Consider the following 22092-nt stretch of genomic DNA (forward strand, 5'->3'; position numbering starts at 1 on the left):
TCTGGTTTACAGTGGCATGTGACTCAATTGCACTAATCTTAGTATAATACAACCCAGATGAAAGTGAGGGTAATTTTTCTAATATAACTTTCTTATTTGAATCATGAGTTGTGATATATAAATATTCATGATTTCCCTCATTCATAGTCTCAATATGATATCCATTTCGTCGAATATCTTTAAAACTCAACAAGTTTCTTCGAGATTTGGTAGATAACAGTGCATTATTTATTATAAATTTTGTTCCTCCAGGAAACAAAATTATAGCTCTTCCGGAGCCTTCAATCACATTGTCTGAGCCAATAATAGTATTAACATATTCCTCTTTTGGCACAAGATGGGTAAAATATACATCACTTTTGAGAATAGTGTGCGAACTTGCACTATTCGCAAGGCATACATCTTCATTACATATCCTTGCCATTCTTTAAAAACAAATAATAATAAAATGAGTAGTATGCACAGTTAAATTGAATACTTGATCAAAATTATTTTTCTAAGAAATACTGTACATAAAATAATGTCATATACTAAAATTTTATTTTAAAATTTGACACATTTAATAATTTCAAAATTCATATTAATATTTCATTATTTATGTACATCACATCTGAAACTTAAATACATAGAAAATAAAACTTAACAATAAGTTCTTTACATTATTTATTTACATATATACTTCACAATCCCACATATTAAACTATTCCATCATTGATCAAATGACCAATATTTTCTTCAGAATCCTCAAAGAAATCAGATACATCATAATTAGTGGTGGAGTTCTCAGCATCATTTGAAACAAAATTTGTTTCCTTTCCTTTGTCGTTCTTTTTCAAAGATGCCTGGTAATGATCGACTAGGTGCCTTGGGGTACGACAGGTACGTGACCAATGGCCCTTTCCACCACAGCGGAAACACTTCTCCTCGGTTGATTTATTCTGCCCGATATTCCTTTCTTTGTCCCACTTCTGGTGAGATCCTCTCTTTTGAACATAATTCTTTTTCGTTCCATAATTTTTCTTGTTATTAAAAGCTTGCCATTTGCCACATTTACTTCAGGAAATGGGGCGGCGCCAGCTGGGCGCGCTTCATGATTTTTCAATAACAACTCATTGTTGCGTTCGGCAACAAGAAGGCAAGAAATTAACTCAGAATATTTTTTAAACCCTTTCTCTCGATATTGCTGCTGCAGGAGCACATTCGAGGCATGGAAGGTTGAGAAAGTTTTCTCCAACATATCATGATCAGTTATTTTTTTCCCACACAATTTCATTCGTGAGGTGATTCGAAACATTGCAGAATTATATTCATTTATAGATTTAAAATCTTGTAAACGCAAATGCGTCCATTCATATCGGGCTTGAGGAAGTATCACCGTTTTCTGATGATTATACCTTTCTTCAAGGTCTTTCCAAAGATCTGCAGGATCTTTTAATGTGAGATATTCATTTTTTAATCCTTCGTCAAGATGACGACGGAGAAAAATCATGGCTTTGGCTTTATCCTTCTGGGATGCATTATTTTCAGCCTTAATGGTATCTCCAAGATCCATTGAATCAAGATGGATTTCAGCATCTAATATCCATGATAAATAATTGTTTCTAGATATATCAAGAGCATTGAATTCAAGATGAGAGAGCTTCGACATAATGAAAATATTACCTGAGTCTTCCTAAAGATTTGATCAGAGTCTCGTGCTGATAACGTGTTGTAAAATAAAAGATATATATATAAAATAAAGATGTATAAATAGAAGACTCTAGTATTAAAATAATTAGCTCAATAATAATTTATATATATATATATATATATATATATATATATATATATATAATAATATTATATGTTGTAATGTGTATATATATACAAAGATAGAAAGAAGTATTAAAAATAAAGAGAGAGAGAATCATATGTTTATTGTTACTATCTCAATATAATAAAGATGATTAATATTGCTATTAATATTATATGTAAAGAGTAATAGAGAATAGAATTTAAAATACTTATAAAATAAAAGAAGAGAAAGAATTGTAGTAATAATATAAGAAAAAGGGTATTTGATTGCAACATAAAGATGCTTGTGTTGCTGTACGTATAATCACAAACCCATGTCCTATTTATATTTGTCCAACATTCACCTTTTCAAACTTCATTAATATAAAGTCTACCACGGAGAAACAAAGCACCGCATATATTTAATATTGCACAGCCCAATGTTAACTTGATGGAGATTCATTCTTATCGTAACACATTTAACCTTATCATGAAATGATAATTCATTTATTATCCTTCACTTATGGCCCCCAAGGCCCCATGCATTCACATGCAGAAGATCCATACAATACCACAGTATTCAACGAACTCCTTACTCTCTGCTCTCCACATTAACTGGAACAAGGAGACTAAACTTTCCAACATTATAATAAACTAGTTTTATCTATATCATTTGTCTTTATCACTATAAACAAGCAACTAAATAGACGTATAAGCTGCATATGATTTTCAGCAAAGCTTATATACATTGCTAACAATTTGTCCTACTAAACAGATTTTCATATCTAGACAGAGATCATGTGATTTTACTAGAGGCAGTCACAGTCACAAAGCTCAATACAGCAATTGATTAACTCGAAACAAGCGAGGGCTGCACAGAGTTGGGTGCAGACAATGGTGCATTGGTCATTCGCAAAGCGACATGTTTGGAGCAAACACATGCCACAACAGTTGTCAGCGAATCGGCCACAGCAAGTTGAGGTAGCCTTCTCTAGAAGCCCTTCAGAAGGTTTTGCTTCTTTGATTGCCGGCGGAACGTTATTTACCGTTGCTTTCAGGTCACCAAACCCGAGACTCATGCCCCCGAGGAATAACTTCTGAGTGTTGCGTTCCAATCTCTGTCTGCTAAGTTTACTGTATGCCTGTTTTAAATTGAATATTACTTATATGGTGCGGTGAGAAGTAAGAACTCGTATGTAATTGTCTTCATGTGAAGTTGAGAATCGTTAATGATAATTTAGTCAATCTGTTAAATCATTTAATGGTTCTCAGTTATCAACTTTACACGAAAATAATTACATGCGAGTCTTCACCTACTTATATTTTACATTGCAGAGAGAACTAAAATTTGCCTTTAATATTTCTATACTGGAAGGAAAAGTTATACCCTCTTAATTAGCATTGGTTCAGGTGCCTTCTTCCCATCACTGTTCTCCACAAGCACCATGCAGGTATACTCTGACGGGATTTTATGTTGAATGCTCATTTTCGAGACCTGTCATTGATCAATTTTGCATTTTCTTACAAGAGTACAGAAGCAGCACACGAAATATCTTATAACCAACTTACATACTTCAAGAAAACTTTATATATATATTTGTCAAATTTAAAAACAAGAGCAAATATCGCAATACTTCAAAATTCAAGTATCTAACAACCTAGAGAGGTTATATTTGATGTGTTTAATTTTGATACACTAATAAAATGTTTTACACAGTCGTTTAATCACATTCGTTCTTTTGAATAATCATTCGCGTGATCAACATAAAGGTAGGCTATTTTTATTGACATGTCGTTACGTCATTCATGTAAAACTATTTTACCAGTGAATCAAAATTAAATTCTATATTCAATGCAGTAATAGAATAATAGACTTTTAAAGCCAAATTAACTTAAATAAACTTCTACACTGTAATGTACTTCTATACATCAAAAGAGCAGATACTTTTTCCCAAACTCGAAACATATTGTTCATTGCAAGCTTAATTGTTCACCATAAAAGCAACTTTGATTATAAGCAGATCCATCCAAATTTTGGATTTAACTAGGCTGAATCCTTTTTTCCTTATAAAAAGAGAGCCGATACGCATAGGTCTATAAAATACAAACCTTTTCCACCAACTCTGCACTTTCTAATAACCATGCTTGAGAAGTGACAAGGTCCATGTGTCTCTTTGCAAGGATCTGAAGAAACAAGAAAATAACGAACATAAGCTTCAACTTTTCAAATTACTCTGGAGGTAAAGCAAATTTTGATTGGAATGTCATAAAATACAATTTCATCCCTATAAACATTTCATATTTACAAATTTCACTCTTGTGCTTGTTAGTTGTTGCATGTTAATATTCAGTTCACAATGTCTATAATTGAATAAATTTGCGAACCTCATAGAAACATGATGAATTAACAGTAGTTAAATGATAGGAATCAAGATTGAAATATTACATTCGTGAGTTGAATATCTTTTTCTCTTTGCACTTCAAGATCCACTTCGAACTTAGTCATATCTGCCAAAGTACCAGTCACTTTAACTGATTCCGGAAAGGTTCCATTGCATCTGCCTGATATCATTAACGGACTTTCCAATGATAGGTCTGGAATATAAGGTGGAAATAACTGCAACCATGAAAATAGGTAAAATGTAACTATGATTTAATTGTTTCTGGTTATAATTAAGGATGAAATATCTCTTTCATGTACCTCTACTGAATCAAGACCTAGACCTCCAAGGGTTATATCTGAAACAATGACTGATGAAGCAGTTCTAAACAACCTTTGCATTCTGAAGGAAATGGAATCTGGACACGGAAGGGGAAAAAAAAGAGATTAATAACAGTTCAAGTATCAATAAAATTACCAATTTATTACTTCTGTTTTCCTTTCAAATATAAGATACTTATATAGTGACTTCAATAGTGTTACCAAACTTAATAATAACTCTTAAATATTTAAGCCTCAAATCCGAATAAACTTCAAACCACAATTTAAACTGAGAGGGAAAGATATTGACCTAAATCAAAAGCAGCATCATAGTGGCCCCTCCCAATCTGTGCTAGCATTTGCAGGAAGTAGTGATTACAATGTAAACCTAAAAATTTTGAAACAAACACAGAGAAGGTTACTAAAAAGCAGTTGAATGAAAAAAATTGCAAGAGAAAATTATGATAAATCTTTGTTCAAAATTTTGACAAAGCTCTTCCAATTACTCATCTTCTGACTTTTTTTTTTTATTTTTCTAAAGTCAAAAGTCACATTTTGCACTTCTCTCCCAATTACTACACAAATTAAAACTCAAATCAATTTTAATGCTTTGCAAGGAGTTAACAATTTAAGTTCTTAAGAAGAACTTGTTAAGACACTCTAGAGAAGAACTTCACAAGTTACTTTCAGAAGTTCCTTTCCCAAAAGTTAAATACCAAAATAAGCCTTTATACCAGAATTAGTTTCTTGAATGTAAAACATGAATTCTGTATCAAAGTTTTGCTGTTTCTTAGAAGTCAGAGCTTCAGGTGGAAACAACACTCATAAAAATGGTGAAATGTCAAATGAATATTGCCAAATTAACATGTCATAGAAATAAATTTCTTAAAACAATAAAGTATCCTTGCCTATGCCAAGAGTACATATGCGCGGTGTGCGAACTGGTTGCCCATTTGTGAGGCAGCTTTTCACAAAATTGCATATCTGTCTCTCATTCTCAACAGTCCCATCAGTAACAAGAAAAATTAGAGGGATTGAATCTGAAGCAGTTGAATTCTGAAACAGCTTCATTGCCTAAAGATATAATAGAGTATTAGATAAAAATCCATGAATGTAGTTAACAATGCAAAGCAGATCAAACATGGAAACTTCATTTGAATGTCAAATATGGGATACATTGATGTCAATATGGGGAGAAAAAATGGTAAAGGCTGAAGCTTTTTATGTACTGTGTGGATGTAGACTAGCAGCAACACCAAAAGAAAGCATACAAATTACCAAAGGAATGGGAAAATGCAAAATACAAGAAAGAACCAAATTTTGTCATGCCTTTTGTTTTCTCTTTATTATGATGATGACTGCAAAAGAAGTATATCAACTACATATAAAATGTGCTTTGTAGGATCAATGAATGAATAGAATAGAGAGATAACAAGGAAGGTTAACCAAGGGCATGTTTGGTTTGAAAAAGAAAAGTTACAAGGTGGCACCTTCTAACTAACCTTTCTCATTTCCTCATTTCAGATGTATATTACTTTCATTAGTACTGCAGTTGATTTTAACTTGGCCTATGTTTACATAGCCGGTCTCAAGCTCGGAAAAACGAAAAGAGTTGTTCGATGTGCGACTGCCAATGTAAAACAATGTCGCATCCCAATACATGGCCACGACGCAATGACGTCCTTGAAGCCATGTTGGGTTTTGTTAGGCCTGCGACAGCCAATGTAAAACAAGGTCGCATCTCACAGCATAGACAGTTAGACACGACGTAATGACATCTTGATCCATCTAGCCGACCCCACTTAGTGCGAAAAAACTTTGTTAAGTAAGTAATTAAGTACTGCAGTTGATTTTAGCAGCAAAACAAACTTTAATCAACACATGCAATAAGAGAAGAATGTTTTGCACATAATATCGAAATTGTCAACAAATGAGAATTACCTGAGTTAAGGGATTCAAGATATTGGTACCACCATTTGCAATAAAAGTAGCTTCAACCCACTTGGTAGCACTCAAAAGTTTTTCCACCGTAGCCGGTTCCATCAATCCAGAAAATGAATAGAACTCCCCATTGAAAGCTATTATGTTAAATGTATCTTGTGCATCTAGATGGGAAAGGGATGCTATTAATGCATTCTTTGTGCTTTCAAGAGGACTTCCCTTCATGCTTCCACTTATATCTACTATAAACACCACATTCTTTCTAAAAACCTGTCAAGTCATTAAAGCAGAATACTCCATTAAACAAAAACAATGATTTTGCACAACCCTCATATATTTCCATCTTACTTTATCCTAACTTATTCCTAGTTCCATATTTTTGTTACACAAAAAATAACATTATATTTTACCAATACAAATGTTTTGTTAACTTAACAGATAATTATCTTTTCTGAGAGAAATCATTTTTTGCATAACAGAGACTAGAAAACAACAGAGGATCCATCTTATTTGTTCATCTATGTGAATGACAAGACAGTTTAAATACATGCTGAAAAGATAATTTTATGTTTGAATAGGAAACATAAGTAGTAGTTCTTCCAATAGACAATTAATTGAAATCTTCAAAGTTTGTTTGCTTTGGTAACAATACTTTTTTAAAAAGTTATATCCAAACACACTTAAAACTTTAAAGAAAATTAAACCTATAATAATGCAAACAAACCTTTCTATCCTGGCTTTTTCCCAGGTAAAGATACAAGCAAAATATCTCCCGTTCGTCGAAATCACGCAAGAAAGGAGATTGCAAGAGAACACCACCAACTATATCCGTTAAAGAAACCTGTGAAGACACCAATTCGGCTATTCAGGATCCACGAATTTTTACAGAATATTGAAATTGCCATTGGAAAGAACTTGATAGAATTATATGCTTCCAGGTCTTACAATGTAAGAAAGACTAAAGTCTATACTTGACCAAGCTTGTACTTCTGCTTCATATGATAAACTTAATTTGCCAGCTTGGCGCATTAGTACCTGGAAAGCATGAAGATCATCTTTAGTTCATTTCTATAAATGAGAGGCCTAACAGAATTTGTTATACTGCAGTAGGCTATGTTTGCCGGTGTCCCCCAACCTAACACGTCAAGAACTAATCTACCGCGGATTTTAGTTATATTCAAGGGTTTGCTGCTAGTTATTAGATTGCTGCATACATAATATGGATTCAAATATCTGACACTTACTTGAGTAGACAAGCGAGCTAACCACTCGACTAACCCAAGTTGATTTAGTTAGTTTAAGGATGATATTTGTTTGAACTACAATAAAGGAATATTTTATATACAACTATACATATAATTGACGTCATTGAATTGAAAAAGTAATACTTAGCTTGAATAGTTCAACTTTAAGATAGAATGTTTTATGAACTCTAATTTTGTAAATTTTATATTATAATATTTGATCAACAAGTGTCCTTTATAAGTATGAAGCAATGGCAACAATTTAGGAATAAGAATGCTTCATAATCAGTAGGTTTTACCTTAAGAGGATGACTGGAGGTATTGCATGACACTTCTCTGGCAGCACCAGAATTCACTTTCAATAATATTCTCTCTTTCTTAGGAGATTTTATTCCAATAGGGTTAACGTATGAAGGGAAGCTAAAAGGAATATTAAGAGAGAACTGGCCTTCATTGAATAATATCTCCTGAGACCATTTGATCTTAATTGAGAAGATCGAGCCTCCACTAAACTACAATAATAATAGAAAAAAAAAACTTATTTATTTTAATTAATAAACAAACAATGTCTTTGTAACTATTATTATCAATAAGAGCGTACGTATTAATTCACTATTTTATTTATTAAATATGTATAAAAATAATAAAAATGGAATTAATTGAGATGACAAATTATTTATAATTTAATATAAAAGATCTTGAATTTAAATTTTAGAAATAGCCAAAAAAAGTTATGAATTATATATAATTAATTATGCTAAATATACACTAAAATTATTTATTAATAAAAAATATATTTTATAAAAATAATATTTTTTATATACAATAAAAAGTATTTTAACAAACAAAATTGTAAACTAATCCCTGCTCATATTATCCTTATTTATAATATAAATCATATTGGAAATTTTTTGGATAAAAAATAAAATTGGGTGAATGGCGAAGATTTTTACTTAATTTATAAATAAAAAATATATATATAGTACACATTGTACACGAAAATTTCTCTCTTTGTCTTAGCATTACTCAATTATATATATATATATATATATATATATATATATATATATATATATATATATATATATATATATAGAAGTATGATGAAATATGAGTAATAAAGGTCAAATTGATAATAATAGTGTTAGAGATTAATATATTTTATAATTTGTAATTATTAATTAATTATTATTAATATTTTTAATGATGTAATTAAATACGGCTAGAAATTTTAATAAAAGAACTGGCCATAGACTTTCTCAATTGATAATATGAAGTACGAGTAATAAGATTAATCTTTGTTGCAATGTAATAGTGACCTGTGGGATGTCAATAATGTATATTTGGCTTTTCAAGAAGTATCCATCTTTGGCTTTGGCCACTTTCTCCTTATCATTTTCATCATTCCGAGAAATCAATTCAGTATGATATGATCTTCCAAAGTTATCAACCTCAACACCTAGAAGTGAACCCTGTTAGCCACATCATATTTAACTTGAGAACTCATGAAGGGGAAATTTCTCTACAATATTTTCATTAAGCAATTCATGCAATATAAGATGCATTCAATTAAAACTTATGGAACAGGAAACATAATGCACTCCATAATGTCCCGTGTCCACAATCATGAATCAGGATCTTAGATAAAATTATACAATCAGAACATGACTGATTGAGACAGATATAGAATTTATTATATAGTCCAATGCCATATCAGCGATGGTGTGACACAACAGAAAACAACTTGCAATATATTGTTAGGATTAAAGAATGGACATAAGCTATGAAAGATACTATAGTAGAACAGTTGTTTAAACTGGTACTTTAATTTAATTATAAGAAATATTAATGGCGTTCTTAAATGCAGATACTGATTTAAGGTATTTGAAAGAAGAATCGAGCATGGAAAAAAAAAATCTGATACTTAAACCGCTAATAATTTGACTTTTGAGAATATGGCCATGCATTTAGGTGGTGCCAAATTTTAACTGAGTAGAATCATTTGGTCATGCCAAGAATAGTATCTCTTCTTGGCATACCATATGATCAGAACTATTCCGACATTTAACGTCTCACAGTGTCATTATTATATGTTGGCATGTTGCCAACTAGCCATATAATTCGATCAATAATAACATTCTGGCAAGTTTCATGACCGAGAAGCATGTTTCATGGAAGATATTGCATTAGAAAAAATTATTTTCATGTGGGTCCCGAATCATTATGATTTTAACAAAAGATAAACACAATTATGTTTGGCACATCAACGACATGGGAAAATTCTTTCCCTTTTGTGTATATTCTTTTAGTATTCAAAATAAGAATTTAATTCCGATACACTAATATAAAATAGTTGTATAAATAAATTTATTATGTGATGATAAGTAAATAAAAATAATTATTTTTTATATATTCATACAAATAATCGTTTAAAAGTAAATATAATTAAATGACAGACTATAATATTTTATATTATTAATATATTAAAAATAAACTCTTAAAATAAAACAAAAAACGTGTCTTTTAATTTATACTTGAAACATAAAGAAAAATATTATAAGTATCATTTTTAAATTTTTAAATTTTTTAAATTAAATAATTAATGTAATTAAATATCTTTTAAATTATTCTTTTAATCAATCTTTTATTACATTAGTTTAAAAGAAATTAAAAATACATCTAAATAGATTTAGTATCTTATTTTTTAAAAATTTAAAATACAAATTTAAAAAACAGTTTTAAATAAGATTAAAATCTAAAAATTTAATTTTAAATACCCAAATCTATTTTAAACTCTTTTAACAAAAATACATCTAAAAAAATTCCTAAAATCTCCACAAACGTCTTAATCTTACGGCGAAATCTAGGAGAGCATTATTGATTCCTCTGCGCTCCTCATCCTTGCCATTGCTGCCTCCTTTGCACCGCGCTCATTATTGTCGCCACTTTCTCCTACCCGTCGCTTCCTCTTCCGCGCCGCTTCCTCTTCATGCTCTTCCTCCGCGCCGTTTCTTCTTTCGAGACGCGCTTCTCTATGCCGGAAACACATTTTATGTATTTGGATGTGTTTGTATTGACAAATTTTATTTTTGCATTATTCTGTTTAATTTTATTACCTCTTTCACATTTTTTAGGTTATTAAAGTTTTTTTATGTCTTTTTTTTTAAATAAAAGGTTTATTTTTATAATTGAGGCCTACTACACATACAAGCCTTTTTGGCTTACAAGTTATACAAGTTGCTCCAAGTCCAAGAAAAAAACACGCGCTCCTCGACAACACGTTTACTCTTCGTCTTCTTCAAAATGCAAACCATCAAGAAAAAAACACGTGCCCCTTCCACAACACGTTCACTCTTTCTTTTCTTTCTCAATCAAAACGCAAACCATCAAGATTCAAGGGACATTCAAAACAAACTATTACGATTCTTCAGAAACGTTCCAATTTCTCGTGAAAAGTAGAAGAAATCAAGAAGAAAAGATACAAATCTCCATAAAAAATCACCAGAAAAAAGGAAGAAACATTATTCAAGGTGCTGTTTTACTGTTCTTCTAGGTTTTTCTTCTAGATTGTCTCTGCCATGTGCCTTATCCTTAACAAGCAAAACATAAAAAGATTTCAAGAAGAAATATACTGTCTCTCCCTGTTTTGGGTGTATTTCTTAAATCCTTTGGGTGTATTTCTGTAATCCTTTCTGTAACCGTTTGGGTGTATTTCTGTAACTGTTTAGGTGTATTTCTGTAACCGTTTGGGTGTATTTATGTAATCGTTTGGGTGTATTTATGAAGTTCCATTATCTTCAAAACGATTTCAAAGCTTGATTTCAGAAACCATGAAAATCGAAAAAAACGAAGCAAAGAGAGAACACATGAAGGAGATCCAACAAATTTGACAAGAAACTCGAAAAAAGAAACGAAATCTTTTGAAAAATGGAAGTTATATATTTGTGCGTTAATTGATTTGAATTTATTTAAAATTCGATTAAAAAGGCACATAACAAGCAGCGCATTTAATAGGTGGGTTTCGTTCAGACTTGTAAAACTTGTAAATGCAAAACACTTGTACGTAGAGATTAATCCTTTTATAATTTATGCATAATATTAGATGTCTATGTGATTTTTTTTTTTGAACTTTTCAATAAACACTTAAATAATTTTTTAAAAAATTACAATTTAATTTTAAAAATTGCACCAGACATCAATACTATTATTTTTTATAAGTCAAAAACTCAAAAAAAAATTAAAATTTTTCTCATTAACAATGTACTTATCAAAAAAATAGAAAATTTACTCAATTAAAAAATAATTAAATAATATTATCAAATTTAAAAGTTAACGAAAGACTAAATTATAAAAGATCCATAGTATTTTTTTTTAATAATGATGTTTTTCTTTAGTTGGATTTTTCTTGATAATTTTATTGTTTTATACTTTACACACTATTATAAAGCATTTAAGTCGACAAAACTGTCTTTATCAAAATTTTTATCTTTTTACCCTTTTCTTATTTATGTTGCATTGAAAAAATAACTTTTCGTACTGAAACGGATCGAAGAAACAATTTCAAGTTTTCAACTAAGAGAAAGTATAAAGAGCCAATGTAATTAGTATATAATGTGTACAATAAGAATATTTTTAAAATTAACATTAAATGATAATTAAATTAATTAATTATAGAATTATTTCCAATTTTAAATATAAAACAAATAAGAATTCTAAATAGTTACGAACACGTCTCTTTCTCTCTCTTTCTTTCTCTATCTTCTCTCATTGGTGTCGTTGAAGACCAAACTGTACCCTAATCTCGGCACAGCCCCATCACCTGTAACTATGGTTTCATCTCCTGGGAAATTACGGTGAAGAGTAGCAAATAGTCTTTCTTCCTCAACTACATCAATGCTTGCAAATACTAAGAAGTTATTTATGGCTAAGAATATCATTTGAATTGCTGGTAGTGGTCTTTTGATATTTATTTTGTTAGGCGTTTGTATTTTTATGCTGTGGTGTTTTAAGCGAAGGCCAGAGAAGAAAAATGCCAAGAAGCAAAATGTTGGTGTCTTCGAAAGTAAACCTACTTGCAGTGACACTTCCTTTGAAGTAACCAATCGGGAAGAATTCTTTGTTGGGAGACAGTATGCATTGGAAGTTTTATATATGCATGTAGATGCTTGTTATTCATGTAAATGAGATGTTTATTCTTAATGTAAATGGGATATTTTAATGTATTTAATGGTCAATTTGGGATGATCATTTTAGTAGGTATGCATATGATTATTTTAATTTTTATGTAGATGATTATTTTAATTGGATTGAGTTTAGTTATATATAATTAAAATATGTTTGATGTTTAATTCATTAGGTATGCGGATGATTATTTTTATTTTTAAGTAGATGGTTATTTTTACTAAGGATGAGTTGCGTGTGGCAAGTCAAGCAGCAAAGGTGAAGTGGGATGATTATTTATGAAGGTGGGGTGGCTGCTGGTTGAAAAAGAAGAGGGTATTGGAATGAAATATTTTGGTAAATTAGAATTTTGAATGGTTATTTTTTTTGAAATAATTAATTGGATTTTTTAAAAATTTGAAATTTAATGTGAAATAATTGAATAAGAATTTTTGAATTTAGAGTAATCTGTGGAGGGATTTTTATTTTTTATCCATATTAGACTAAATAACTAGTCCATTGTACACATTATACATATATCTCATTTAGCTCCCTAACAGGATTCTTCAACTAAACCTTTCAACCGAATACGAGGTTAAATTTTAAAGAGAAATAAACTATCATTTGTATCTATAATTTTGTAAATACTGATAAAAATATCTATTAAATAAAAAAATTAATGTTGTATTCATAAAAGATGGATTTTATGTGACAACAATACTTAAATTCTAATTTTTTTGTTAATTTTTTAATAGAATTATCAAATTATTCTCATTCTTTACTTTCTTCTCCAAATTCCAACCTTTCACAATCCTTTTCATCACCTGCATCTTCTCTGATTATCACTGCCTCCTTTTTCCCTCTTCATTGCTACCACTCATTGTCACCCCCACCACTGACATCATTCTTACTCCCTTTCTCAATTGGTAGTACGTAATACTCTAGAACTCTCTTTTTCATCACCACCTGCCCTGATTTCAGAGTATTTAGGACAAAATAACTGCAAAGGGACTCGTAGAGATCCAAGGACTCACTCTTCTTCATCTCGTCCACGTTGACCTTGAAGACGTTCGAGTTGGGTGCTGATCAAGCGGCTGTGGTGGGAGATGGAGGCAGGGATTGGCTCACCGGAGGATGGAGCAATCTTGACGTCGCTTGCTCCATGGCCACCTATGCGTGGCGAGTTTGCTTCGTCGAAGAGAAGTTAATTCCGCGCCAACTAAATAGCATCGAGATACTCCAACAGTAGCCTCTTTTTCAACTAACCGATGACGCTGAGCAAAGCTTGGGGTCACCATTGGAGAGAGTTCGTGGTTGCCGGATTTTGTGTGTTGATGGTGGTGATGGCAATGTGGGTAGTAGCAAAGGTGGTGATGAACAATTTTAAAACTTTTGGGATCGAAAAAAAGAGAGATAGAGGTTGAGGATAAAAATTAGCCACCAGTAGAATGCTTTACGACCTTCGCATAAAAGATCTTGAACTGTATCCTCCTCTTCTTTTTTTTTTCTTCTCCTTCGTCTTTATTGAATCAATTTTTTAAAGATCGTTGCTTGCGGAGGAGGATGACAGACATGGTTCGAGCCTCCTCTTGGTGAGGAGAGGAGGAGAAGAGGTGTGCAAACTTCAAGTAAAAAGTGTTAGAATCAGTCTGCTTGCAGAAGTTGAAGAGCACTTCGACATGGAAGCGTTGCCCGTTGGAGAAAGACATCAGATACAAGATTAGGGTCACGAATGAGGATAGTGACTAGCAGTAACGAACGAAGAAGAATGAAGGTTGTAAAAGTTTGGAATTTAAGAAAGAAGATAAAAAAGATAATTTAAAAATTTTATTAAAAAGACAATAAAAAAATTAAGATTTAAATACTGTTATCATATAAAATTCATCTTTTATAAATATAATATTAATTTTTTGTTTAATAAGTACTTTTATACATTCACAAAATTTATAAATACAAATAGTAGTTTATCCTTTTAAAGAGCCATGAACATAATTTTCTTACCAAAAATTCTACCGATTTTAGCCTTCGAAATCTTTTTCATTATCTAATTACAACTAATTCTTAAGTAGAAGTATGAAATTTTTTGGATCAAGTTCTTTTAAAATAAAAAAAATTAATAAAGAAAAAATTAATTATTTTTTATTTAAAATATTAAAATTTATATATAATAAAAATTATAAATTTAATAATAATTAATTTTTTATTTTATTATTTTATACATGCTTTATTTTTTCTGAAATTTACGTACCATAAGAGGACAGCGAAGTCCGCTCCAGAATTCCTATAGTAAATACTTAAAAACATTTCTTAAAAGAATGGAATATATTTTCAAAACCATAAATATCAAAAAGTAATTTCAGGGCAAAGTTGACAATCAACAATTTTTGGAACTGAGTTGAAATCAATCATTGAATATATTAATTTCCGAAGCTGCTACTTTTGAGAGGACAAGGTTTCTAAAAGTTTCACATAATTTTATATTTTTGTTCCAAGGCTAAGAGAAGTAGAGAACGACCCTCCCCAACCGATCAATTAAGCATAATCCTCGAAAACATCTCTTAAAAATATGAAAACTCTTTAAGAGCATAAATATCAAGATATTTTTAGTAAAAGTTGAAAATTGAAATTAATCACTGAGTATATATATTTCAAAAGATATTTAATTAAAGTATATCTCAAATAACATAAAAAAATTTTAAATATTTAAAAAATATTAATATTTTAATAATTTTAATTATTAACTTTAATTATAAAATTTATATATAATTAAAATCAACTGCTAAAATTATTAAAATACTCATATAAAACTCTTCATAAAATACAAAGTCTGAATTTCTTTTTCCAAAGACTGATTATTGGCTTCAGCCACTATTTTAAGAAGATAAAAATATGTTTGGTTCGTATTTTTATTTTTTATTTTTATTTTTAATATTTTTTATTTTTTAAATTTAACAAAAATAAAAATTTTATTATTTTTATTATTTTTATTTTTTTATAAAAATTAAAAACATAAAAAATATTAAAAATAAAAATAAAAATACAAATGAAACGCACTCTACACTTTTACCTTTTATGACTTCAATTTGAATTGGTTTTAAATCCAAAGTAAAGACAACGACCCGCCCCAACTAACTTCCTCCAGCACTTAGGCTAAGAAAAGAAAATTGAACACGTCTCATTTTCTTCCATTCCACAAAGAAATAGAGTCCAGTAGTTTTCAATTTTTAAGTGATGATAGAATAAATAATTAATGATCTCCAATTAATGTTAATAAAAAATATCTTGTACACACTAAAAAAAATTATTTTATATATTATTTTATATATTTTTAATATATATTTTATATTTTAATACATATTTTATATAAAGAACTAATTTAACGATTTAATTTTAATATATACATATCATAATTATTTAAATTAAATATTTTAGTTTTTTATATAAAATTTATAAAAATTATTCTCATTAAACAATTAATTTTTCAAGTGTTGATAATAAAATTTTTAATATATATTATATTAATCACTTTATTATAAAATAATTAAATTATAAAAAATATTATTACAAGATAAATTAGTCTCATATTAAACAACTTATCTTTTTCAAAAGTTTCTAGAATAATAAAATTTTGTGAAGAATAAAATATCAACTCTGAAATTTTTTAAAAATCAATATAATTGTTTACTATTTATGATATTTTATCAATGATCAGAAGAGAGGGAGAAGAGTGGGATAAATTTAGAATTTTGAAAATTAATCAAAAGAAAAATATCTTACCATTTGTATTTTAGTAACTTTAAGATGGTACATAAATGGTGTGTATTTATGTTTCTTTGTATTAGTTTATGTCTCAAATTTTGTCTCTCAACAAATTAAATTGATGCACTTGTGTGTTACTTTGTTCATATTTTAAGTAGTCACACAACACAATTTTAGTGGACTGATTAAAACTAAAGTTAAACTCTTCAAAATATTTATCCACTAAAAAAAACTAATGAAGTAATCTTTATCTAACTAGTGTTCTAAAAATATTAATTAAAAGATTAAACTAAAAAGTTAAAAAATAAAATAAAATGTGTAAATGATCAATAGATTAATCACATTAATTAAAAAAATTTAATAAAACTGTTGTATACAGAAGTGATTAACAAAACCAGAAGGATGGAAATGAAATTTATTCATTGGCCACTTCCACCGTGATTTCACATTTTTTATTTTTTACCTCTTCTATATATTAATTTTTTTAAAAAATAAAATGTCTATTTTTAATATCGTTGGGACTGATTTAGGCACTCTTAAAAGGAAAAAAAATTAAAAGGAAGCATTGCCTCTTTTTGACCTGATTCCAAAACAGTGGAATACCCAAGCCTAGGTCCCTACCACGTCCCACCCCAAGAACTAGAAGTTTCAAGGACTCGACCTCTCTTGCTGTGCCAACTGTCAGCCTATCCGAATTTTTTTCTTTCTCTCTTCTATTCATTTTCTCCATTCGAAGAAATTTACATGAAGACAAAGATTCGAATGAAGTTATCTTCGTATAAAATAATAATTAAAAATTATTAAATAATTTAATCAAATAATTATATCAACAACAATAATTTCAAGTGAGTTTTCACCTTTTTAATCATATTGAAATTTAACATCTAATACTTCTCTTTCAGATTTAGGCTTGTTCAAGTTATATAGCTTGTGTTTGGATTCTATGTAAAATAATAGACAAACATTTCTAACTAAAAAGATACGAATGAAATACAAAATTTTTACTATCTAAAAGATTCATAACCTTTATAATACTTCTTAACACTAAAGATAAAACAAAAAAAAAAGTATACTTTTGCCTTATATTTCTTACTCAAGTCAGAAATCAGAAGGATTTTTTTCTATTATAAAATAAAAAAAATTCTTTATTTTCAAATGCAAGTTTATGGAGAAGAAACCACTTTCCTTCAAAAATCACCCCATAGTTCATCAATAAACACCAGAAAACTAGAATTAGTAAATGATTTTCCTCTAAAGCTATTGCCAAAGATATCAGCCATTGTATATAGCATTTACCTGCTCTCCCATCGGTATCGCGAGGCGGCAATCGCACGTGCTACTTCCCAACACGCAATGCACGCGCCACCGTGCATTGACGGTTACAAACGCCGTGTCCAAGCTACAATCAACCTCCATGGTGACTCCTAGAAGCTGCAGCGGTATTAGCGCCGGCGGGTCACACTTCCCGTGCACGTACGGTTGGTAGCTCCGGATGTCCGGGTTATCCACCGTATCCGGATCCGATATGACGGCGTAGCACATCGGCGCCGTCGGTAGGTATTCCTCCGGCGATCTCGACATCGCCGGTGCCGGCGCCGGACCTTGGCCATAGTATATGCGCCTGGAGAGCCTGAGTCCGAAATCGACGGAGCTGGAGAACTGGTTGGCCATGACCGCCGCCGATGATGCCGGAGATGAATTTCCGGCGAGTGTTTTTAGAAAGAAGATTAGAGAGAGAAGAAGAAGATTGGAGAATTTTGGAAGGATGTGGAATGACGCATTAATAGGAAGATGAAAGTGAAGGGTTTTGAATAACAGTTGATGAAGAAAGAGGAAGAAAGAGGAAGAAAAAGATGAGAAAAGTGAGGAAGAGGAAGAGGTAGCTCCAAATAGGCCCAACCTGTTAGAACCTCAAAGTCCTTGCGACTTTACCTCTACTAATTTAAGTCACATTTACATAAATCAAGAAATTATTTTTAAGGGTCCCAATTCTCAAATACAAAATACATCTCCATTTCAATAATTTCTCCAATTATATTGATGATATAATATAATTTATGTCTACATAAGTACATATACATTTTATTGTTTTAAATAAACAATTATTTAAGAGTAAAATCATTAACCCTTTAATCTTTACTCATATTGTGTACATAATTAGTCCACAGACCCGTTTAAAAGGTTTTAAAAATAATTTTTAAATTTTTGACTTATAATAAATAATAGTATTAATATTTGGTGTAATTTTTAAAATTAAATTGCAGTTTTTTAAGAAATTATTTAAAATTTTATAGAGAAGTTAAAAAAAGCGTTAAGTACAATTTTGGTCCCTAAGATTGAGGCTAAAAATTTTTTTCGTTCCCGACCTTTTTTTTCGCTACAAAATGATTTTAAAAGTTTCAATCTTTTTTAAAATCGTCTTTCGGACGAAAATACCCTTCCCCTTTCTTTCCCAGAATGCAGAAACAGAAACAGGCAGAAGCATAAACATAATGTAGAAGCAAAAAGCAAAAGCAGTGAAATAACAACAACTAGAAGAACAACACCAACAACAACAATGGATAATAAAATCAGAGCAACAACAAAAGAAACACCGGGAATAGAGAACCAGAAGCAATCCATTTTCAAACCAACAACAATAACCATTTTCTAAAATCCACTGATAGAAAATCAACATCCAACTAAACTAAACAACAATAACCATTTTCTAAACCTGAATTATGAAAATAGAAAACAGAAAACATTATTTTTCTTCTTCAATGAAATTAGAAACAAAAACATAAGAAATAAAAGTGAAACAGCATCGTCTTCTTCTTCAATGGAATCAAAAGCGTGAAACAGGTTCTCCGTGGGCTCAAGTTGATCGCGGCGCCCAGCCCAAATCCATCGCCGAGACTCCGCAATCGCCACCGCCACCATCGTCTGCCTCTTCCTCCTTCCTTGCCACCAGCGTCGCATCAGTCTCGAACCAGCTGCCTTCTTCAAATTCCTCGTCAGCAAAAGCCTAGATGCCTCGCTGTAGGTCCGAGACAGGGAAACAGAGAAGGATGGAAGAGGGTCGCGTTGGCTCTGGGGTTAGCGCAAAGGGGAGAAGAGCAGCCGCGGTGGCCCTTCCCCTTCTCTTTCCCACCTTCCCTTTCCCCTCTTCTGTCCCCTCTTCCATTCCCTGAACTGAACCAGCGTGAATTGAATCCCTTCCCTCTTATTCAACTTTTTTTTAAGTTAAGGGTATTTTTGGAATAAAAATTTTAAATTTGGTAAAAAGGACTATTTTAAAACAAACTGAAACCTTTGGGACCATTTTATAGCGAAAAAAAAGTTGGGGACGAAATAGATTTTCGGCCTCTACGTTAGGGACAAAAATCGTACTTAACCCTAAAAAATGACTTCTCTCATAATATTATTACTTTTTATCACATTTTTATAAAATAAGCACTTTTAGAACTTAAACCCAAACACAAAATGATTTATTTATAAGTTATTTTTAATATAGTTATTTATCGTTTAAACTATTTTTTTAAACAAAATTTAATTAAGTTGTTTACTCAGACTGAATCTAAGTATACTATAATTAATACTGGTAAATAATTGAAAAAAATACTTTAAACATAATGTAATCAAACAACTTATATTATTGAACTAAATTTTTATAGAACAAGAAAATATTGTCATTTATATTTTGCAAAAATAATTATAATACAATATTAATATATATGACTAAATAATTTTCCTAAATAAATCCAATTAAAATTTTCAAAATCAGGGACATATTGTTTTTTGTCGTCTCTTTGTTTTTCATAAGGTGTTTTTTTTTTAATTCTTCTCTTTTATTCTCTTCTAAGCACATATCATTTTCACGGCTAAAAAATTTAAATATAAAAGTAGTACGAGTGATATACTTTAACATGATAATTTTTTATGTTTTTTAAAATTGTAGGAGACACACAAATCGAACCGTCCGATTTTTGTAACTCAATTTTTTTAATTTTTTTAACACAAATCGGACGGTCCAATTTTTATACTTCTAACAAATCAGACGGTCTGATTTCTACTTCTCTAATTAAACGATTCCACATTCGAGAATAACACTTCAACAATCCACGTTTTAAAAAAGCATCATTATCATTCCAATATTAAAAATAAAAAAGTGCATGTTCACTTCTCTTTGATTTTTTTCTTTATTTTTTTTTTTGTTTCTTATTTCAAATTCTCTTCGTCCTTTCAAATGTTCATTTCTCTTAATATTTTTTGTTCTGTTCAAATCCGTCAATAATAAAGAATCTCATTCAAACAAAAGACATATTAAGTTGAATTGTATAAAAATACACATAAAAATTTTAATTAAAAATATAAAAGTTTTAATTGAAAAAAAACATAAATTGTTTTTAACTATACAAATTTTTTAGTTGAATGATGTAGAATTACGCATACATTTTAGTTAAAATATGCAAAAAAATAAATGTTGAATAGCATACAAATAGTTTTGAAGAACTTCTTTTTATGTATTGCCTCTAAAAGTTTGTAGTCCCCAAATATGATTGAAAATATGTGTTGGACAGGATTGTGGGATAATACAATACGGCATTGCCGTTTTGACATTTTTAAATTAAAAATGACATTTTTAAATTAAAAAATAATAAATTACAAATTAAAATGATGCTGTCGTTTTGTATTTTTTAAAAATTAAAAAATATAATAAATGATAATTCGACAATAATAAATTGTGTTTGTGTCAGACTTTTCCACATAGATATAAATATACTAAATATTTTTAAAAAACATCAAAACTATATCCTAATAATATTTACAAAATTTAGCCTAGTTTTGACTTGTACAAATTTTTAGTTGATTAAGACAAAAGAAAAGCATAAAAATTTTAATTGAAAAAGACAAAAAATTTAATTAAATAACACATAAACGTAACCTGAATAATACAAAATTTAATTTATGTATTCATCATAAATCTCTATATGTTGTAAAAACTTTTCTGTGTTTGCTTTTATTTCTCACAAAAATTTTTGCGTTTATCATAAATACTTTTTATGTTCGATTCCTATATTTATCAAATTTTTTTATTTATCATAAAAAGTTTGTATTTGTTTTTAATATGTTTGCTTCATATACTTTTTCGTTTAGGGTCTTAAAGATTAATGTGTTTGCTTCCTATGTTTTTCTCAAAATAAGAAAGAAAATGCAAAAAAAAAAGAAAAAAATAGAAAATTGTAAAATACTCATAGAAAGAAAAAGCAGAAGACACATAAAAGAAAAAGAAAAGAAGAAAGATAGAAGAAAAAAAAAAGAAAGAAAAGACATAAAGGAAGAATGAGAATTACATAATGCATGTATAACAAGATTTAGGGTGTGTTTGGGGTTTATGTTTTTGGGAAAGAGGAAATTGTGTTTGAGTGTCTTGAATGTTTTATTTTTATATGTTTGACAATTTTTGAAACCTCTGAACACAAAAATATTTTTACTTGTGAACGTACGTTTACGTGAAGTTAAAAATTATAGTTT

General features: G+C 29.8%; 1 protein-coding gene across 1 annotated transcript; it reads right to left on the bottom strand.

Moving 5' to 3' along the window:
• Window positions 1-2258: 2258 nt before the first annotated feature.
• Window positions 2259-18583, bottom strand: LOC112710489 (uncharacterized). Its single transcript, XM_025762727.3, has 13 exons — window positions 17875-18583; window positions 8979-9131; window positions 7959-8171; window positions 7361-7450; window positions 7140-7256; window positions 6416-6685; window positions 5383-5548; window positions 4785-4862; window positions 4475-4572; window positions 4220-4390; window positions 3883-3957; window positions 3161-3268; window positions 2259-2915 (listed from the first exon to the last, which is right to left on the bottom strand). Exons 1-13 carry the CDS (start codon window positions 18247-18249, stop codon window positions 2583-2585), a joined length of 2247 nt encoding a protein of 748 aa, XP_025618512.1. The 5' UTR covers window positions 18250-18583; the 3' UTR covers window positions 2259-2582.
• Window positions 18584-22092: the final 3509 nt, after the last annotated feature.

The sequence above is a fragment of the Arachis hypogaea genome, chromosome 9, assembly GCF_003086295.3.
Source record: "Arachis hypogaea cultivar Tifrunner chromosome 9, arahy.Tifrunner.gnm2.J5K5, whole genome shotgun sequence".
Lineage (NCBI taxonomy): Eukaryota > Viridiplantae > Streptophyta > Magnoliopsida > Fabales > Fabaceae > Arachis > Arachis hypogaea.